Here is a 22,660-nt window from a genome sequence, read left to right as displayed (position 1 = left end):
TGAACTTCCCAGGCAAGGGCAGCTCTTCCCCAGGGCCGCCCTTTCCTTGTGCCCCTGATCAGAAAGCCGCTGTGTACCCCAACAGCTCCCCAGCCTTTTCTTCCCAGTGGTCCTCACAATTTGACATCTCCACATGAGGATTTCATTAAACTGGTCTTCCAACTAAAGCATAAACTCCAAGGACTGTGTCTGTCTTGCTCCCTACTGGGTCCATAGGGCCAAGGACTGCCCAACACATAGAAGCAGCTCAAAAAATACATATGTGTCTTATGAACAAAACCATTTTGGTTGGAGAATCTGAACTTTGTTGTCTCCATTTTTTTCTGGCCATTTTGATGAGCTCCTTGGATATATTTCAAAAGACTCCATGATGACACTATATCCCTTCCGTACCTCCCATCTATGCAGTTTGAATTAAAAATCAGCATTGTGGTGGTGGAAGTGTAAAATGGTGCAGCCACTGTGGAAAACAGCATGGTGGTTTCTCAAAAAAAAAAAAAAAAAAAAAAATATATATATATATATATATATATATATATGTGCTCATCTATTGCTATATGATCTAGCAATCCCACTTCTGGGTATGTTTCCAAAAGAATCAAAAGTAGAGCCTTGAACAGATATTTGCACATCCGTGTTCATAGCAGCACTATTCACAATAGCCAAAAAGAAGAAACAACACAAATAAATGGATACACAAAATGTGGTAGACATAAAGAGGAATATTCAGCCTTTAATAAAAGGAAATTCTGTCACATGCTACAACATGTACCTTGAAGACATTATACTAGATGAAGTATGCCAGTCATAAAAGCCAGTCCAAAGTAGTATAATTCCTATATGAAGTAGTTAGAATAGTCAATTATGGAGACAGAAAGTTGAATGGTGGTTGCCAGGGGCTGGAGGGGTGAGAAAGAAATAGGGAATTCTTGTTTAATGAATATAGAGTTTCTATTTGGAAAGATGAAAAAAGTTCTGGAGATGGATGCAGGTGATAGTTGTGTAACAATGTGAATATACTTAATGTCACTGAACTGTACACTCAAAAATGGTCAAAAGGTTCAATTTTATATTATGTATTTCACCACAATTTTAAAAATGAAATTTAAAAGAAAATCAGGGCTGGGCACAGTGGCTCATACTCATACGGCAGGCAGATCACTTGAGCCCAGGAGTTCGAGACCAACCTGGGCAACATGGTGAAAACCTATCTGTACACAAAATGTAAGAAATTATCCAGGCATGTTGGTGCACGCCTGTAGCCCCAGCTACTCAGGAGGCTGAGGTGGAAGGATCACCTGAGCCTGGACAGTTGAGGCTGCAGTAAGCTCTGATCCTGCCACTGCACTCCAGACTGGGCAACAGAGCAAGACCCTGTCCAAATAAATAAAATAAAATAAAATCAGAATTGCAGCATTTCTCCTAACAAAAGGAGGAGAAACCCTGTGCCCCTGGAGGTTCTAACCAGGGCACACTACCTAATCAAACAGCTGGTTGCTTAGACAAGGTATTTTTGTTTCAACTGATCCATGGGATTATTAGGAAGCTGACAGATTTTTAATCTTTTCTCTTTCTAGACTAAAAAGGTCACCCAAGGGGTATCTAGTCCTAAGCTGATTCTTCTCTATCAACTACTTTTAATTTTTTTAAAAATATTTTGTTTAAAAACTTGGTGTTTGAGTCCCACCCCCAGAGATTCTGATTTAATTGGTCTGGGGTATAGACTGAGCATGACAACTTTTTGTTGTTGTTTTTGAGCCAGAGTCTCACTCAGTTGCCCAGGCTGGAGCAATTGAGCCCAGTGGTGCAATCTTGGCTCACTGCAACCTCCACCTCCTGAGTTCAAGCAATTCTCATGCCTCAGCCACACAAGTAGCTGGGACTACAGGCGTGTGCCACCACACCAGGCAAATTTTTGTATTTTTAATAGAGAAGGTTTTCACCGTTTTGGACAGGTTGGTCTCAAACTCCTAGCCTCAAGTGATCCACCCACCTCAACCCCCTAAAGAGCTGGGATTACAGGCGTGAGCCACCACACCCAGCCTCTATCAACTACTTTAAAACACCATTCTACAGGAAGCCCCTCTTAGAGAAATAAGATGGGAATGAGGACGTAGTCCACAACAGTATTGAGGCTATTGAGGGACATCATCGCTCAAATGACCTGCTTAGTGTGGCGCGTGCTACTGGAAGGGGGTGTTAGGCTGGGCCTGTACTTTGGGTGGGTTGGGCCCAGTTTCTACTTCTAACTAGAAGCCTGTCAGGGGCTGCTTCCAGGGAATGAGACACCTTCTACCACCTGCACAGAGTCACCTATGTGCTGTCTGTGCAGCCTCCTTTCTCACAGAGACCTGCCCATGAGGCGCTGAGTGAAATGGGGACACCCAGGAGCACCTGCAGGGAAGGTTTCTTGTCGCTAAGCCATCTTCAGATGCTCCCATAGGGTACAGGTTATAAAGATCATTGTTCCTGCAATCATCCCATCTTGCCTGACTGGCCAGAACTCTGGGTGTCTTATTTATGGGCTCATGGAGGCAGGGAGCCCTGGTACCTCACTATGTGCTCTCCTCCCCCCATTTCATCCAAGTGACATCTGGGCATCCAGGAAAGCCCTGCAGGAGATCAGAAGGGCCCAGAGGACCAACTGCCATGGGGAGGAGGCTGGAAGGAAGGAGGAGTGGCCCCCACCTATGCTGTGTGGCTGAGATCTTGACTTCTATGGAAGGTGATGCCTCTTTCCCTAGCAACTCCTCCAAAGTCAGAGCCCTGCCCAGGGTCAGAAGCTTACCCAGGCAGGGGCAGGGAGCCGTCCTGACCCTCCACACTCTGGAGGGCCCCGCAGAAGGGCCCAGAAGATGCAGTGGTCAAACCTCAAGAAGTCCACTTTGCTCCTGGAATTGGCTTGAGGAAGGAGCAGCCTGATGGGGACTGTGGTGTGTTGCAGCATTCTGCTCAGAGTCAGGGTTTCTGGGAACGTGGCAGGATTTCATCTGCCATTCCTGAGAGCTAGCTCCTGGTGGGAGCATTTTCATAAGGCTTTCGGTTTTGCAGCTGATGTCACAAAAGAAACCTAAGTTCTGGGCCGGGCGCAGTGGCTCAAGCCTGTAATCCCAGCACTTTGGGAGGCCGAGACGGGCGGATCACGAGGTCAGGAGATCAAGACCATCCTGGCTAACACGGTGAAACCCCGTCTCTACTAAAAAATACAAAAATCTAGCCGGGCGAGGTGGCAGGCGCCTGTAGTCCCAGCTACTAGGGAGGCTGAGGCAGGAGAATGGCGTAAACCGGGGAGGCGGAGCTTGCAGTGAGCTGAGATCCGGCCACTGCACTCCAGCCTGGGCGACAGAGCGAGACTCTGTCTCAAAAAAAAAAAAAAAAAAAAAGAAACCTAAGTTCTGCTTCTGGCTGTTCTGTGGCCATCACCCAACTCCTGGGACCCCAGGCTCTTCTTCTACATACTGAAGGTACTGACCAGGTGATGGCCCAGGCTCCTGATAGCATCACCAGACTTGGGTAAAAAGGTACAACATGTTGTTGGGAATAGCACCCACACCCAGTGCACACCCACAAAAGACCACACTGAGGAACGGCCACATTATGACTTTTGAGGACCCTGGGCACTTTTACTTCATGTGCCTCTTCCTCTATAAAAAAAAAAAAAAAATCAAAAAAGCATATTTTACGATTGTGTTGGTTTAATGATGAACATATTAATAGTATATATTAAAACAACTTCTGCTTAACAGTTTATTTTTCTTATTTTAAGATAAAGCAAAAACATTTTGTTGTGGGCCCCAGGCAGTGTGCTTATGCCACCTAATGGGTATGTCAGCTCTGCCTCGAGACATGCAAGTAGGAGACAAGAAAGGGACCCAGCTCGGGGCGGCGGAGGGGGGGGGTCCAATCTCTGCTGACCTGGGACATTTACTTCACCTCTCTGTGCCTCAGTTTCCTCATCTGGGTACAATAATAGTATCTACTTCATAGAATTGATGAGAGGATTAAAATAAGATTATATATATGTACCTTGATTAGAATGGTGTCTGGCATACAGAAAAACTCACTATGAAAGTGGTAGTTGTGGCTGGGCACAGTGGCATATGCCTGTAATCCCAGCACTTTGTTTTTCTTATTTTAAGATAAAGCAAAAACATTTTGTTGTGGGCCCCAGGCACACAACTTCCTGGGTCCAGCTACTCAGGAGGCTGAGGTGGAAGGATCACCTGAGCCCGGACAGTTGAGGCTGCAGTAAGCTCTGATCCTGCCACTGCACTCCAGACTGGGCAACAGAGTGAGACCCTGTCTCAAATAAATAAAATAAAATAAATAAAAATCAGAATTGCAGCATTTCTTCTAACAAAAGGAGGAGAAACCCTGTGCCCCTGGAGGTTCTAACCAGGGCACACTACTTAATCAGGACACAAAATAGCTCCTCTGTCATTTTTATAGAGGAAGCGGCCCGTGAAGGCAGAGGTGCCCAGGATCCTCAAAAGTCCTAGCATGGCCCTGCCTCTGCACTATTTTGGCACATTTGTGTGTGTCTGGGTGCGGGAGGCTGAGGCGGGTGGATCAGTTGAGGTCAGGAGTTCAAGACCAGCCTGGCCAACACAGTGAAACCCTGTCTTTACTAAAAATACAAAAAAATTAGCCAGGCATGGTGGCGCATGCCTGCAATCCCAGCTATTCAGGAGGCTGAGGGAGGAGAATCACTTGAACCTGAGAGGCAGAGGTTGCAGTGAGCTGAGATTGCGCCACTGCACTCCAGCCTAGGCGACAAAGTGAAACTCTGTCTCAAAAAAAAAAAAAAAGTGGTAGTTGTCATGCATGTTATTGTTGGTTATTGCGATTCCTAGCCACTGTAGCCCTCTGTACTCTCAACCGTTGCTGGGTAAGAAAAGTGGAGCTTCCCGCTTTTGGGGACGACTTGCTGAGACTTCCTGGAGCAGATGCAGCTATTTTAAAGCTGCTTATTAGTATAAGTTTATTTTTGTAAAATTCCTTGGCAGGCTTGCCCATGACAAACCCCCGAGGAAACCCAAGAGCTACCAGAAATATTGTGACCTCTTCTTGACCTTCCGTGGGCGTCAATCAGGTTGCAGTTGGGAGGGAGATGAGTCACAGGCCTGTAATCTGCCACCTGCTTTTCTCCTGCTTAGCAGGTGTCAGAGCTCAGGGAATTTAGTGGGAGGCTTTGAGGCCTTTTAAAATGCATAGGCCTCTGGGATAAATTAATTTCTTAATCCCTTAACAGTCACACAAGAGGAAGATCTGACAGCTGGGTTTTTCAGAGGGGACAGGAACAAATGTCTATCAGGGGCTTTACATACATTATCATGTTTAATCTGGACAGAACCCCATACGTGGGGATTACTCTCCCCATTTTATAAACAAATAAATGGAGGCTCAAAGGATTGGTGACCTGCCTGGGGGTCACCGCCGCTCCTTTTTTACTGCCCCAGAACGATGGGACCTACTAGAGGCTCAAGGGCAGAGAAAAGGGAGAAAGAAAAGCCAGCCCGCCTGGGTCTGTCTTGGCCAAGGTTCATCAGCTGAAATTCTTGGGGCCTCAGTTTCCCCAAGAGGAGAGAAAAGTTGGCCCAGGGATCTCATACATTCTGCTACTCTTACCCCACTCTCTGCCTAGTCAGAGCAGATGACTGACTCCTTTCCCAGCTGCTACGGCCTGAATGTTTATGTCCCTGCTAAATGCGTATGTTGCAATCCTAATCCGCAATGGGATGGTACTAGGAAGTGGGCCCTTTGGAAGGTGATGAGATCCTAAGGGTGGAGCCCTCACCAGTGGGATTAGTGCTCTTATAAAAAAGGCCACAGGCTGGGCGCAGTGGCTCGTGCCTATAATCCAGCACTTTGGGAGGCCAAGGCGGATGGATCACGAGATCAGGAGATCGAGACCGTCCTGGCTAACGTGGTGAAACCTGTCTCTACTAAAAATACAAAAAAATTAGCTGGGCGTGGTGGTGGGCGCCTGTAGTCACAGCTACTTGTGAGGCTGAGGCAGGAGAATGGCGTGAACCCGGGAGGCAGAGCTTGCAGTGAGCAGAGGAGACAGTGCCACTGCACTCCAGCCTGGGCGACAGAGGGAGACTCTGTCTCAAAGGAAAACAAAAGGCCCCAGAGAACTGCCTTGCCCCACCCACTATGTGAGGTTACAGTGAGAAGGCACCGTCTGTGAACAGATGAACAGAAAGTGGGACCTCACCACACATGGAACCTGTCGGCACTTTGATCTTACTTCCGGCCTCTGGAACCATGAGAAATACGTTTCCATTGTCTATAAGCCACCCAGCCTATGGCGTTTTGTGTGAAAGCCGGAACTGACTAAGACATTGTCCCCCTTCGCCATAGCATTTCTCTAGTTCCTGGGAAGGACAGTCACTGGCCATGCCTCCCCTCCCTGTCCCCAAGAGTAGCAGAGCACGTTTGGGGGCAGGTGTGCGAGGAGTCTTTGTAATAAGTTAAGCTGTTGTTGCTGCTTTGGAAAACAGGTGACTCCATCAAAACAGTAAACTCCCAGCCAGTCATGGCCACAAAGTTACAATGCCTTGTTTGGAATTCCACCCTCACCCAGACACACACACATGCGCCAAAATAGTGCAGAGGCAGGGCCATGCTAGGGCTTTTGAGGATCCTGGGCACCTCTGCCTTCATGGCCTCTTCCTCTATAAAAATGACAGAGGAGCTATTTTGTGTCCTGATTCCCCTGCCTGCTCTTATTTTTGTAGGACAAAAGAGTTGGCAGCCGCAGGGCCCATCTCCTTTGTGAGTGTAAATGGCTTAGTCACTGGCGGGCCCTCTTTAGTCAACGGCCCTCTCCACCACTTCCTGCTCTTTGCTCCTTGGGAAATTTAGGGACTCAGAAAGTGGAGTCAGGTTTATCTGAGTGGTAAACTCAAAAAATTGCAGCGTCTGAGGAAGGGCTGTGCCAGAGGGAGCCAGAGAGGGCGGCACCTCACATCCCTGGGGCCAACATCCCACCTGGCACAAAGGATGGACATTCCTACCTCCAAAGGCGGGCCTCATGCTGAAGTCGTGCTCGTCCACTCTGAGAAGTTGCTGAGGCTTTCCCTTCCGGATCTTGGTCACATCAAGGTTCTTCTTATATAAGTGACTGTGAAGACAAGCAAGAAACTATTTTCCATCGGCTCATCAATGCATTGAGTGAGATGATTTGGGCAATTACTCCCTGCAAGATCTACCTGTTAGGCACCTTTTCTCCATTCTCCTTCTTGGCCCAGGGGAGGAGGAGGGCTGAAGGACCCTCCACGCACACCCCAGATCCTCACAGGTAGACTGACCTGAGGATCAGATTCTTCCAGAGCCTTCCGAAAGTGGATGCCCTCCTGGGCAGGACAGCATTCTACCTTAGTAAAGGCTATAACTGGATGAAAACGGTTGGATTGGCTGCTAGCTAGACTAATAAAGAAGAAAAGAGAGAAGATCAACATAAACACAATTAGAAATGACAAAGGGAGCTGGGTGCAGAGGCTCACCCTGTAATCCCAGCACTTTGAGAAACTGAGGTGGGTGGATTGTTTGAGGTCAGGAGTTTGAGACCAGCCTAGCCAACAAGGTGAAACCCCATCTCTACTAAAAATACAAAAATTAGCTGGGCATGGTGGCACGCACCTGTAGTCCCAGCTACTCGGGAGGCTAGGGCACAAGAATCACTTGAACCAAGGAGGTGGAGGTTGCAGTGAGTGGAGATTGTGCCACCTGGGCGATAGAGTGAGACTCTGTCGCCAAAAAAAAAAAAAAAAAAAAAAAAAATGACAGAGGGGATGTTACCACTGACCCCACAGAAATACAAATAACCATCAGAGACTACCATGAACAACTCTATGTACACAAACTAGAAAACCTAGAAGAGATGGATAAATTCCTGAACACATACATATCCCATACCAAATATTGAACCAGGAAGAAATTGATTCCCTGAATAGACCAATAATGAGCTCCGAAGTTGAATCAATAATGAATAGCCTACCAACCAAAAAAAAAAAAAAAACCCGGACCTGATGTATTCACAGCCAAATTCTACCAGATATACAAAGAAAAAAAACCCCAGGACCTGATGTGTTCACAGTCAAATTCTACCAGATGTACAAAGAGGAGCTGGTACCATTCCTACTAAAACTATTCCAAAAAATTGAGGAGGCAGGACTCCTCCCCAGTTCACTCTATGAGGCCAGCATCATCCTGATACCAAAACCTGGCAGAGACACAACAAAAAAAAGAAAGATTTAGGCCACTATCATTGATGAACATTGAGGCAAACAATCCTCAACAAAATATTTGCAAACCGAATCCAGCAGCCCATCAAAAAGTGAATCCACCACGATCAAGTAGGCTTCAACCCCAGGATGCAAGGTTGGTTTAACATATGCAAATCAATAAATGTGATTCATCACATAAAACTAAAGACAAAGCCACATTATTATCTCAATGGATGCACAAAAGGCTTTCGATAAAGTTCAACACTCCTTCATATTAAAAACTCTGAATAAACTAGGTATTAAAGAAACATACTTCAAAATAGTAAGAGACATCTATGACAAACCCATAGCCAACATCATACTAGATGGGCAAATGCTGGAAACATTCCCCTTGAAAACCAGCACAAGACAAGGGTGCCCTCTCTCACCACTCCTATTCAACATAGTATTGTAAGTCCTGACCAGGGCAATCAAGAAAGAGAACAAAATGAAGGGCATCCAAATAGGAAGAGAGGAAGTCAAACTATCCTTATTTGCAGATGGTGTGATTCTATATCTAGAAAACCTCACAGTTTTGGCCCAAAAACTCCTTCAGCTGATGAACAACTTCAGCAAAGTTTTGGGATACAAAAGCAATGTAAAAAAATCACTAGCATTCCTACACACCAACAATGGTCAAGCCTAGAGCCAAATCAGAGTTGAAATCCCATTCATGATTGCCACAAAAAGAATAAAATGCCTAGGAATACAGCTAACCAGGGAGGTGAAAGATCTCTACAATGAGAATTGCAAAACACTACTCAAAGAAATCAGAGATGACAGCAGCCAGCCCAGCCCCCCTGCCCGCCTGCAGCCACGTGCCAGACGCGTCCAGCATGAGGGAGATCATGCACATACAGGGCAGCCAGTGCGGCTACTAGATCGGGGCAAAGTTCTGAGAAGTCATCAGTGATGAGCATGGCATAGACCCCAGCGGCAACTACGTGGGGGACTCGGACTTGCAGCTGGAGCGGATCAGCGTCTGCTCAACGAGGCCTCTTCTCACAAGTATGTGCCTAGGGCCATTCTGGTCGACCTGGAGCCTGGGACCATGGACAGTGTCCACTCGGGGCATTTTAGACATCCTTTTAGACATTTTTTCAGGCCTGACAATTTCATCTTTGGTCAGAGTGGGGCCGGCAACAACTGGGCCAGGGGTCACTACACGGAGGGTGCGGAGCTGGTGGATTCCGTCCTGGATGTGCGGAAGGAATGTGAGAACTGCGACTGTAGGGTTTCCAGCTGACCCACTTGCTGGCTGAGGGCACAGCCTTGGGCATGGGCACGCTACTCATCAGCAAGGTGCATGAGGAGTATCCCGACCGCATCATGAACACCTTCAGCGTAGTTCCCTTGCCCAAGGTGTCAGACACGGTGGTGGAGCCCTACAACCCCACGCTGTCCATCCACCAGCTGGTGGAGAATACAGGTGAGACCTACCACATAGATAAGGAGGTTCTCTATGACATCTGCGTCTGCACCCTCAGGCTGGCCACGCCCACGTATGGGGACCTCTGCCACCTGGTGTTGGCCACCATGAGCGGGATCACCACCTCCTTGCGCTACCCGGGCCACCTCAACGAGGACCTGCACAAGCTGGTGGTGAACATGGTGCCCTTCCCCCACCTGCACTTCTTCATGCCCGGCATGAAGCCCGGGCAGCCAGCAGTACCGGGCCCTGACCGTGTCCGAGCTCATCCAGCAGATGTTTGACACCAAGAACATGATGACTGCCTGCGACCGGCGCCACGGCTGCTACCTGACAGTGGCCACCATGTTCCGGGGCCGCATGTCCATGAAGGAGGTAGATGAGCAGATGTTATCCATCCAGAGCAAGAACAACAGCTACTTCGTGAGTGGATCCCCAGCAACATGAAGGTGGACGTGTGCGACATCCCGCCCCTCAACCTCAAGATGTCCTCCACCCTCATCGGCAATAGCACAGGCATCCAGGAACTGCTCAAGCATCTTGGAGCAGTTCATGGCCATGTTCCGGGGCAAGGTCTTCCTACACTGGTATATGAGCGAGGGCATGGATGAGATGGAGATCACCGAGGCCGAGAGCAACATGAATGACCTGGTGTCCGAGTACCAGCAGTACCAGGATGCCACCACCTAGGAGGGTGAGATGTTTGAAGATGAGGAGGAGGAGTTGGAGGCCCAGGGCCCCAAGTGAAGCTGTTTGCAGCTGGAGTGAGGGGCAGGTGGCAGCCGGGGCCAAGGCCAGCAGTGTCTGACCTCCAGAGCCATCTTGCTGTGGACAGCATCCCCAGGTTTCCCCCACCAGCTTGTCACTCACCCTAGGGCTCCCTTGCCACCCTCCTGCCGTATTTACACCCATCCTCCCCACCTAGACCACGTGTGTGTTGCTCCTGTCTCTGTCTTATTGCAGCTCCAGGCCTGACATTTTATGGATTTGTTTTTTACTGATTTGTGTTTATGTTTTCAGGGATACTTAATAAATCTATTGCTGTTAGATAAAAAAAAAATCAGACATGACACAAAGAAATGAAAATACGTTTCATGCTCATGGATAGGAAGACTCAATATCATTAAAACGGCCATACTGCCTAAAACTATTTATAGATTCAATGCTATTTCTATCAAACTACCGATGATGTTCTTCACAGAACTAGAAAAACAATTTAAAAATTCATACAGAATCAAAAAGCCCGAATAGCCAAAGCAATCTTAAGGGGAAAACAAACAAACAAACAAACAAAACCCAAAGCTGTAGGCATCACATTACCTGACTTCAAACAATACTGCAAGGCTATGGTAACCCAAACAGCATGGTACTGGTATAAAAACAGGCACATAGACCAAAGGAACAGAATAGAGAGCCCACAAATAAGGCTACACACCACAGCCATCTGATCTTATGCAAAGCCAACAAAAATAAGCAATAAGACAAGGACTCCTCATTCAATACATGGTGTTATGAGAACTGGCTAGCCAGATGCAGAAGATTGAAATTGGACCTGGTTTTTACACCATATACAAAAATCAACTCAAGATGATTAAATACTGAAGTATAAAACTCAAAACTATAAAAACCCTGGAAGACAACCTAGGCAATACCATTCTGGACATAGGAAGTGGGAAACATTTCATGATGAAGACACCAAAAGCAACTGCGGCAAAACCAAAAATTGACAAATGGGATCTTCTTAAGAGCTTCTGCACAACAAAATAAAGTATCCACGTAGTAAATAGACACCCTACAGAATGGGAGAAAATATTTGCAAGCTATGCATCTGACAAAGATCTAATATCCAGCATCTATAAGGAACTTAAATTTACAAGAAAAAACAAACCGCATTAAATAGTGGGCAAAAAGTGGGCACAGTGGCTCATGCCTGTAATTCCAGCACTTTGAGAGCCTGAGGCAGGAGAATCACTTTGAGAGGATGAGGCAGGCGGATCACTTGATGTCAGGAGTTCAAGACCAGCCTGGCCAACATGGTGAAACCCTGTCTCTACTAAACAAAAGTTAGCTGGGTGTGGTGGTGTGTGCCTGTAATCCCAGCTATTTGGGATGCTGAGGCACAAGAATCACTTGAACCTGGGAGGCAGAGGTTGCAGTGAGCCAAGATCGTGCCACTGCACTCCAGCCTAGATGAGAGCGAGACTCCATCTCAAAAAAAGAAAAAAAGTGGGCAAAGGACATGAACAGATGCTTTTCAAAAGAAGACATATACACTCGGCCAAAAAGCATATGAAAAAATGCTCAATAACACTGATCATTAGAGAAGTGCAAATCAAAACCACAATGAGATACCATCTCACACCAGTCAGAATCACTATTATTAAAAAGTCAAAAAATAACAGATTCTGGTGAGGTTGCAGAGAAAAGAGAATGTTTATACACTGTTGGTGGGAATATAAATTAGTTCAACCATTGTGGCAAGCAGTGTTGTGATTCCTCAAAAAGCTAAAAACAGAACTAGCATTCTACCCAGCAATCCCATTACTGGATATATAACTAAAGGAATATAAGTTGTTTTTCCATAAAGACACATGCATGTTCATTGCAATACTATTCACAATAGCAAAGACATGGAATCAACCTAAATGCTCATCAGTGACAGATTGAATAAAGACAATGTGGTATGGCCAGGCATGGTGGCTCACACCTGTAATCCCAGCACTTTGGGAGGTCAAGGCAGGTGGATCACAGGCCAGGAGTTCAAAACTAGCCTGGCCAACATGGCAAAACCCTGTCTCTACTAAAACTACAGAAATTAGCTGGGCATGGTAGCGTACATCTGTAATCCCAGCTACACAGGAGGCTGAGGCATGAGAATCACTTGAACCTGAGAGGTGGAGGTTGCAGTGTGCTAAAATTGTGCTGTTGTACTCCAGTCTGGGTGACAGAGTAAGACTCTGTCTCCAGGAAAAAAAAAAAGAAAAAGAAAATGTAATACACATACACCATGAAATACTCTGCAGCCATAAAAAAGAATTTGATCTGCTGGGTGTGGTGGCTCACACCTGTAATCCCAGCACTTTGGGAGGCCAAGGCAGGCAGATCATTTGAGCCCAGGAGTTCAAGGCCAGCCTGAGCAACATGGTGCCACACCCAGCTACTTGGGAGGCTGAGTTAGGAGAATCACTTGAGCCCAGGAGGGAGGTCAGGGCTGCAGTGAGCCATGATCATGCCACCGCTTTCCAGCCTAGGTGACAAAGACCCTGTCACACACACACACACACACACACACAAAAGCATGAGATTATGTCCTTTAGCTGGAACATGGATGGAACTGGAGGGAAATTATTCTAAGCAAACTAACACAGGAGCCGAAAATCAAATACCACATGTATTCTTACTTCTGAGTGGGAACTAAGTGATGAAAACACATGGACACAAAGAGGGGAACAAAAGACACCGGGGCCTACTTGAGTGTGGAGGGTGGGAGGAGGGAAAGGATCAGAAAAAATATTGAGTACAGGGCTTAGTACCTGGGTGTCAAAATAATCTGTACAACAAACCCCTGTGACATGGGTTTACCTCTATACCACGTCTGTGTATATGCCCCGAGACTAAAACAGAAGTTTAAAAAATGAGAATCTCACCCAGGATAAGTAAATAAATATAAATAAATAAATAAATTTGGGATGAGAAAAAAAGAAAAAGAAAATGATTGTGTTGAGTAGTGGAAGATCATGATTTTTTTTTTTAATTTCTTGGCCGAGTGCAGTGGTTCACATCTGTATTCCTACCACTTTGGAAGGCCCAGGCGGGAGAATGGCTTGAGCCCAGGAGTTTGAGACCAGCCTGGGCAACATAGCAAGACCCTGTCTCTTTAAAAAAAAAAAAAAAACTATAATTAGCCAAGTGTGATGGCATACGCCTCTGGTCCCAGCAAATTGAGAGGCTGAGACAGAAAGATCACTTGAACCTGGGAGGATGAGGTTGCAGTGAGCATTCCAGCCTGAGTAACAGAGTGAGACCCTGAGTTTAAAAAAAAAAAAAAAATTCTCATGATGTTCTCAGAATGGTTTTGTGATAAATATACTTCTAAGACAAATATAGTCAAAAATTTTAAAAGCTGGTTTTATCTTTGCTTAATTTGATGCTCCTTACTTCAGTCCAGGTCTGTAGAACCCACCCTGGGACAAAGCCTCCCTCCTTAGAAAGACAATTCACAGCCAGTGGAGGACAGAGCTGCCCCAACCACCCAGGTGCACCCAGAGCTGGAGTCCAGGACACAGCCCTGGTCAGTCCTTCCTCTAAGTCAGGCAATGGTGAAGGAGCGATTCTCTCTTCTTTTTTCACACTCACTCTTTCCAGATCATTTTTTTTTTTTTTTTTACCACAACTACACACTAAAGCAGTCAGATCCAAAATGTTCTAAGGCAAATGTCTACTGACAGTTATTACTAAAAAAAAAAAAGAGAGAGAGAAAAGGAAAGAAGGAAGGAGCAAAAAACAAAAAAGATGGAAAGAAGTAAAAAGGAGGAAGAGAAGGAAACTTCACACAGCCAGGCTCATCCACAGTACCTTACCCGTTCCTCTTACAGGCTTTTGGTTTGTGCCTGGCACTTAAGTTAGTTTGTGTACGTGTCTCACTTAGCCTTCTAAGAGCGTTAGGCTAGGGTTTATCTCTGTGTTCATTGTACTTAGTGCAATGCCTGGCATGTAGCAGGCACTCAATAAAAGGTAGCAACATGACCACACAACTTCTAGGAGAAATTTAAACCAGTTCCATTCTAGTACATTTGGTCAACATCATCTGTAACCCAGATGCTTCTCAGACTTAACCACACTTTAGAATCATCTCAAGGGGCTTTTAAAAACCCTGATGCCCAGGCTGTACCCCAGACCAGTCAAATTCACCTCTCTGGGGTGAATTCACCAGCTATTCCCATGTAATCAAGGCTGAGAATCACGGTCACTCCAAACTTAGCATTTTTAGATCTTGTAATACCTTAATGATAATAAATTCTATGTGGTTTTGTGTTTTGTTGGCTAGACCTATGATTCTCAAACTTAGCTACAGATTGTAATCACCTGGGGAGATATTAAAACCAATGATGCCTAAATCCCACCCCTAGAGATTTGAATTTGACTGGTTGGGAGGGAGGTCTCAGCACTGGAAATTTGTTAAAGCTCCTGGGTGATTCCAAGGTGGAGCAACATTTGAGAACCACTAGGGTAAGTCTTAATCCAATGCCTTTGGCGGCATCCTCAGAGCTGCCCAGGGCACCTGTTGGTGCTCACAACTTAGTAGTAGCAAGTGAGGAACTGCTAACTCACCCGCTGAAGAAACCAGAGCCCTCAGGGCCTGTGACTCTGTTGTGTACAGCTTATTGAAGGTTTTTAGAAATCAATGGAGATTTGGTTTTGAGTGTTTGCTGTTTATTTACATACACCTCTATTTTCCTCCCTGTTCTTGTCATACTTCACTTTTTTTTTTTTTTTTTTGAGATGGAGTCTTGCTCTGTCGCTCGGCTGGAGTTCAATGGTGCTATCTCAGCTCGCTGCAACCTCCGCCTCCTGGGTTCAAGGGATTCTCCTACCTCAGCCTTCTGAGTAGCTGGAATTACAGGCACCCGCCACCACACCCAGCTAATTTTTGTATTTTTAGTAGAGATGGGGCTTCACCATGATGGTCAGGCTGGTCTCAAACTCCTGCCCTCAGGTGATCTACCTGCCTTGGCCTCCCAAAGTGCTGGGATTACAGGCATGAGCCACCACGCTCAGCCTTCATTCACTTTTGAGAGCAACGGCTGTGTTTCCTGTTTAAACTCTGTAAGAGGAAAGCGATGGTTTCCTCTCCTGAGGTTCTGATCTTGGAGGCATCCTCCTATGAAATCCTTAAGTTTCATTCCTCACCGGCTCTGCACAGATAGCATAATTCAATGGGAGGTCTAAAGCTGCATTGATCAATAAAGTAGCCACTAGACACATATGGCTGTTTCAATTAATGAAAGCTAAATAAATGACTATTTGGTTTTTCAGTGACGCTAGCCAAACATATGTGTTCAATAGCCCCATGCAGTTGGTTGTTACTGTACTGGACAGGGCAGCTATATAACCTCTCCATTTCCTCAGTGTAGTGTGATAATAAAAAAATATTAAAGTAAATAAATAACATTTCCATAATCACCAAAAGTTTTATTATTTGGTGCTATTATAAAAGTTAGCCTGCCCGCTCCAGATTCCCCTATAAGTCAGGATTTTCAGCCCTATTTTACAGCCGTACTCCTGACACTGCCTGGCCCAGTTTCTCACTGCCCCAGACCTCCCAGTCATTTCCCCACTCCCATGAGGACTCAGGAATCACCTGCTTCTCTTTCTCTCCATTTAGTTCCATCTACCTTGAGGATGTCAACATCCACACAGACAGTTGTCCCACACCCTGGTCACACAGTTCCCCAATTCCTAGACTCAAACTGATTTGTGCAACATATTTTTGTAGAGCACCTACTCTGTGCAGACACTGCCCGAGCCATGGGGAGGGCATATATTCACGGTCCTCACGGGGCTTCCGACCTAGTTGAGGAGGTGGATGATAAATCATGTGACACAGTAGGGTGAGGAATAGAGAGCTATGGGTTGGAATGGAGGACTGTTTAGATGAGGTGACTGGTGATTCTTCTGAGTCCTGGAGGGAGGGAGGGAGTCATGAGGGGACCTGAAGGAAGTAATTCTGAGAAAACAGCAGAGCAAATGTCCTGAGGAGAGCCTGACTTGCATGGGGACAGCCTCCCATTTGGCAGCCATCTCACCCAGCCACTCACATCTGCTTTCCAAACTCACCCACCCTCTCGTCCTTCCACCCTGCTGCTGCCTTCCACGTTGTCCCGCCCTGTTTGCACGTCCTCCAGACGTGTAGGTGGTGAGGCAACGGAGGCTCAGCAGAAGTGCCTAATTCCCCTTCTCACAGAGCTCTTTGAACCCTGCCCTCATGTCCCCTCCCCACAGCTTCCTCAGCTTCTCCCCCTTTCATGGCTCATTCCCGTCAGTATTCAAACTGGATTCTAGGCTCTTCCACCTGGAATTACAACTAAGCAGAAAACCCATCTAAACTCCACATTTTCCTCTAACTCTCAACTCATGCAAAATGCATTGAAAGTGATGGCAATATATGTGTGTTGGTTATATTATTTAAACATTTCCTTTTAAAAAAATGTTAAATTTTTTTAGAGCAATTTTAGGTTTGCAGCATAACTGAACAGAAGGTACAGAGTTTCCGCGTGCCCCCTGCCCCTAAACATGCATGGCCTCCCCACTGTCAGCTTCTCCCGCGGGGCGGTGCATTTGTTACAACTGATAATCCTGCATTGACGCAGCATTAGCGTTAGCACCCATGCTGCTGCTGCTGCTGCTTCTTATTATTATTATCATTGTCATTATTAGAGACAGGGTCTTGCTCTGTCACCCAGGCTGGAGTGCAGTGGTACAATTATAGCTCACTGCAGCCTCAAACTCCTGGGTTCACGTGATCCTCCCACCTCAGCCTCCTGAGCAGCTGGGATTAACAGGCAGACGCCACCATGCCTGACTTTTTTTTTTTTGTAGAGACAGGGTCTCACTATGTTGCTCTTGGCCTCAAGAGATCTTCTTGCTGCAGCCTCCCAAACTGCTGGGATTACAGGCGTAAGGCACCACCCTCAGCCTAGTGTTGATATTCTCTGGATTTGGACAAATGTATAATGATGTGTATACACCATTATGGTATCATATAGAATAGTTTCATTGCCCTAAAAATCCTCATTGTTCCACCTAAAAAAAAAAATTTCTTTCCCCCCTTGGTAAATAATTAACTCTTCCAAATAGCCATCTTCCACAGGCTGCTGATGCTGCCTCACTCCAAGCCCTTTTGCCTATTTATGCCCAACCCCTGATCCTGCAGGTGCTCTTGCTGAGGTCTGGCTTCTCCGCAGCTGCAGACAGGAAGGTCCATGCTTCTGCCAGAAACTGTCTTTCAGGACAAGGTACTCTGGTTTTCCTCCTACCTCTCTGACAGGCGCTTCTCCATGGCAGTGTCCCCCTATTCTTCAGCCCATCCCTTAAATGTCAGTGTTCCCAGGACCTTGTCCCAGCCATCTTCTCTCTCTACCGTCTCTTTGGCAGACCCACCTAAGCTGATGGCTTAAATTGTCATCAACATGCTGATATTCTTAAATCCCTACCCTCTGCTCTCAACCTTTATATCTGACTGCCTAACTCAACATCCCTAATTGGCATCTGATCCTATAGGCATCTGAACTCAGATATAATTCAGATCCTATAGGCATCTGAACTCAATGCACGCATAGTTTGGTCTGGGCCACACTCAGTTTAAAGTGGCATAGGTTGAAGAATGAGTGAGCATTAGATGAGAAGCGGGATGGAGTGGGGGGTGTAGGAATGAATGAAGAGAATGAAGTGGCAGGGACAAGCAAAGGCCAGATAGGGCAGAGCCTTGAGAGTCATGTTAAGAATTCTGTCTTTATCCAAAGGCAATGGGAAGACAGTAAAGGGTGTTAGGCAGATGGAAGAGGAAGCTATGATAAGATTCGCTTTTAGACAAGCCCGTTATAGCTTCACAGATCAAAGAGGAAAGTCCAATTTAAATTCCTCCCCATGGCTGAAATATGGGGCTTCCGTTCAGCTCCCTTAAGCCATGTGTAGTCATGGTTGGGTGCTGCCAAGGAGCTTTCAGCACACTGATCTCTTCCTCAAGCCTTGCCTCCAGGAGTCAAGTGGGGCCAGGCCTGGGTCTCTGGGCAGTGTCTGTGTGAGGGGCCATGTACAGACGCCCCATGAAAGACGCTCCCGGAAGACAGATGAAGAGCTCAGCCCGAGGGCTTAGCAGATCATAGACATTAAACTGTAAGTGCAGCCGGCTCACTGCCCTCTGACTCACAGGGAGTAAATCCCTCCTGGTCAGCACAGTTTCCACATCCATTTAGGGAAAGGCTTAGGGGAGTGGAAGTCCCAGAATGCCACCACCCCAACAAGAGAGAGATTTAAATCCCACTGCCATTGAGGGCCCAGAGTTTTTTTAAGAGATCAAGCCACTAAGATCTGAGCCTTGGGCAATTTGCGAGAGCCATATGTTCTCCATTCATCCTTTCACGGGAGATGGCCCACACAGTCTCGGCCCTCAGACCCTAGACTCCTTCCTGAGCCCCCACCCACCCATGGCAGGACAGCCAGGACCTTCATGGAACCTCAAACCCGGCCTTTGGGTGAGAGGTGAGGGAAGAAGAAAAATGGATCCAATATGCCTTTGGAAGCAGGGTTAGTGTCATCGTGTTGTGATTTTTTGGCAATAACAGCAACCAGGATAACCAGGTGTTCGTGGATGCCCCTCCTCCCCGTGCAGGCCCTGAACTGCAGGACATTAGGCCAACCTCACCCCATCTTCACATCCCCGTGGGGAAGGGCTCACTGCCCCGCTTTTCAGCTGGAGAAGCTGAGGTTCAGAGAGAGCAGGAAACATGGCCACATGGCTAGACAGCGGCAGAACCAGGGTCTGAACCTGATTTTCCTGAATTCCCAACTCTTTTCCTTTGCCAAGACCCGCAGCAGTAGATGAGGGTCACCGTGTGGCTGGAAAGCAAAGCTGCTCCTGCATCCAGTGGAACAGAACCACAATGCAGACCCAGGAAGGATGGCCGAGGTAGAGGTAGTGAGGAGGCAGCAGGTGGGGAAGGAAGCTACAGAGCGGGCTCCAGGTTGAGAACTGCAGGGGCCTGACAGTGCTGTCCAAGGCACAGCCCGGAGTCTGGTTTATTCTTCAGCTCTCCCTTGGCAAGAAAGAATGGCAATCGTGTGGTCAGGAGGCCAACTTTGGCAGCAGGCCAGGAGGAGTAGGAATAAAGTTGGGAGGCTCAGAGCTGGGAGAGCAGAACAAAACCAACAACAGCCAAGAGGAAACAGACTCACTCTGCAGCCATTTAGTACATAGAGACACAAAGCAGCAGAAAACAGGGACCGGTCTTTGTAAAAGCAGCTGCTGGGCAGAATCATTGTTCTGTGTGCATGCCTTGGCTGGGGTGAAACACGGAAGGCTTCCAGGTTCAAAGAGGTCTTCACAGTGTGCATGTGTGAGGATGACCATATGCATAGTGTGTGCCCGTGAAGCCACGCATGCGGTATGTGGTATGTGTGTGAGTGTGACTGTGTATGAGAGTTTGTGTGTGAACAGGACTTCTAAGAAAAGTCGCTGTACTAAAGAGATAAAGCACTCTAAGACTGTAATCAGAAAGGGTCAGGTCATTTTATTCTTATTTGTTCGTATAGCTTGACCCCTGCGTGTCAATAATGAAAGTAATTTGGAAAAATAAATTATCAGAGGTTTGGCTGAAATGTTCACAGGGAGGCGCTGCCCCATTGCCCATCTGCCCATGTGTGTACTCTCATGGATGCAGAAAGGCCCAGAACCACATTCCCTGTCCTTTTCCCCAGCCTCAGTTCAATCAACATTTTACTTCCTTGTGATGTATGTGTTCATCTTTTTCCACTTTAACACCTCATGGGCTGGATTTCAACAAAGTCTCCTCCCCGCTAAGAGTCAGAGCCAGCTGTGCCCAGGCTCATGCAGGGGTCTGGGAATGAGATTGTGGACTTCTGAGGAAAAGTGACGGAGGTGCTGCCACAGCCCAGGCTGCCGAGTGGGGTCCGTGGGCACCCCCGAGGAACTTGTGCTGAACCCCAGTTCTTACAGAATAGACAGTTTTGAACAGATTTTCCTCCAGTCTAAATAAATGAGGAACCTACATTCTAGTGTTGGGAAGCCACTAGCAGGCCGTGTGACTTACTCATGCCCCTGAGCCATTTCAGCATCTGTCAAATGAGTTGATTTGGGCAGTTTCCCAGTGTGTGCTCCATGGAGTAGGAAGCCTACAAGACAGTCCAAAAAACTGGATTTTTTAGTTGTTTCTGAGAAGCGCTGCATAATTTATCCCTCTCTTCAAGATTCTCACAGTGCCTATTTGCATAACAAAAGTTCTAAAAGTTCTGCTGTAAAGACATCTGTTGAAAATAGTCTAAACCAAGGTTTTCCAAGTTTTGGTGACCCTAGAACCCATTTCACTCAACAGCCATTCACGTTTCCCAAAATTAGAGTTCAGGGGACTTGCTGGGCCAGATGACATCTGAGGCTCCTTCCAGTTTAACAGCCTATGGTTCTGGTAACACAACCCGCACGGGTTGTTCAGAGCAGGGCCTCTTTCGCACTGTTCTGGAGGGTTCTGATCTGTGTTCTGGAGGGTTCTGATCTGTTTGCCTTCCGCTGAGTAGGACTAGGCCCCAGAGAGAGTAATTATAGGCTGAGTGTGGTGGTTCATACCTGCAATCCTAGCACTTTGGGAGGCCAAGGTGGGTGGATCACTTGAGGTCAGGAGTTTGAGACCAACCTGGCCAACATGGCGAAACCCCGTCTCTACTAAAAATACAAAAATTAGCCAGGCATGGTGGTACACGCCTGTAATCCCAGCTACTCTGGAGGCTGAGGCAGGAGAACTGCTTGAACCCAGGAGGTACAGGTTGCAGTGAGCCAAGATTGCGCCACTGCACTCCAGCCTGGGTGACAGAGAGTCCACCTCAAAAAACAAACAAACAAACAAAAGAGAGTAATTACCTCTCCCAGAGCAGCAGTTGCCACTGGGATACTGGAAGTAGAGGCTGTAACTCTTATTTATATTCAGGGTTTTTTTTTTTTTTTCTAAAAACAAGAAATCAATTAAACTTTAACATACATTTTTATAACAGCACATGTATGTGATTTGTAAGTAAACATGCACGTATTAGAGATAAAGTTTCAAAAACTTGTCATTGACAGCAGTGCATGATCAAAAATGTTTGGGAACCACTGACCTAGAAAATGTGCCTCAAGATATTAATTTATATTCAAAATCACTAGTTTATCTGATGCTTACTTAGTAGAATGGAAAATAAATGTGTAACATGCCACACATGGTGTTTATATCTTAGCTGCTTGTTCTTTTCTTATCTCCATGTCTAACAGTCCTTATGTCTACTTCGGGCCTGGAGTATGATGCTTTGTATGTCAATTCAAAATAAACTTACTAAGGAACTTAGATTTGTAATGTAATGGTTTTGAATGCAGATCCTGGGTCACTATTTCTTGAGAATGTCTTCATTACATCATGAAATTGCATTCACTGTTGTCCACACATATATTTCTGATAATTAAGCAAATTTCTGAACACCTCTTCTAAGATTCAAAACAGTAAAATGAAACCCAATATTATTATAAAGTTATTCTCTGGAAATAATTTAAGAAAGACAACTCTCATACGCATTTTTTTCTTAATAGTTCAGGCTAGGTTCCTATATACAGTTCTCCCCAAAATACATGAGTGTAATTATTTAGCAGGTTACCAGTTGTAACCGTGAGAAACAAAGCACACAATGTGATTTGTACAAAGAATGAATTTACCCACTATGTCTCCAACTATTTATATCTGCCTCAAATTAAAATGCTTTAGCTGAACACAGGCATCCAAATGGAAGGCTCACCTCAGTCTAGTTCTGCTCTCAGTGCTTGTGACACACAGAGTATATGTGCCCAGTGAGAGGCTGCATTCGGTGAAGTTGCAGGGTTCTCATCGAATGATATCAAAATAGGACCTGTACCCCCTGGGGAGCCGTCCCACTGTGCCACTGCTGCTGCTACTATGCAGGGTAACCTCCCTCCTTTCCCACCCACTTTACCTTGGCTTGGGCATTTCCACCTGCCCTGTCCATCGCTTCCTCTTGGGCTTTCTGCTCTCCACAAGAACCATCAGGCAAAACAAGAACAAAATGAGTCTTGTAAAATAAGGCATTTTGTGGATGTCTGTGAGGCAAAAAGCTGCTTTCCAGTCGCCCGTGGCAGAGCAAATCCACGCCCCCCCGGCTTGACCATTGATCCGTCTGCTGCCTC

At 46.4% G+C, this 22,660-nt stretch overlaps 1 protein-coding gene and 1 pseudogene across 1 annotated transcript in view; one reads left to right on the top strand and one right to left on the bottom strand.

The window, feature by feature from the left end:
- Window positions 1-22,660, bottom strand: part of GABRR2 (gamma-aminobutyric acid type A receptor subunit rho2) — a 70,056-nt gene that overhangs the window by 35,465 nt on the left and 11,931 nt on the right. Inside the window, exons 2-3 of the mRNA XM_023205276.2 lie at window positions 22,450-22,633; window positions 7,023-7,129 (exon numbers count right to left, since the gene is read on the bottom strand). Of these exons, the coding sequence (XP_023061044.1) occupies window positions 7,023-7,129; window positions 22,450-22,562 (220 nt within the window). The 5' untranslated portion in view covers window positions 22,563-22,633. The remainder of the gene's footprint in view (window positions 1-7,022; window positions 7,130-22,449; window positions 22,634-22,660) is intronic.
- LOC111538075 lies at window positions 9,110-10,449 on the top strand (annotated as a pseudogene).

The sequence above is a fragment of the Piliocolobus tephrosceles genome, chromosome 5 (genome assembly GCF_002776525.5).
Source record: "Piliocolobus tephrosceles isolate RC106 chromosome 5, ASM277652v3, whole genome shotgun sequence".
NCBI classification, from domain to species: domain Eukaryota; kingdom Metazoa; phylum Chordata; class Mammalia; order Primates; family Cercopithecidae; genus Piliocolobus; species Piliocolobus tephrosceles.
This window is presented reverse-complemented; position numbering and strand designations above follow the sequence as displayed.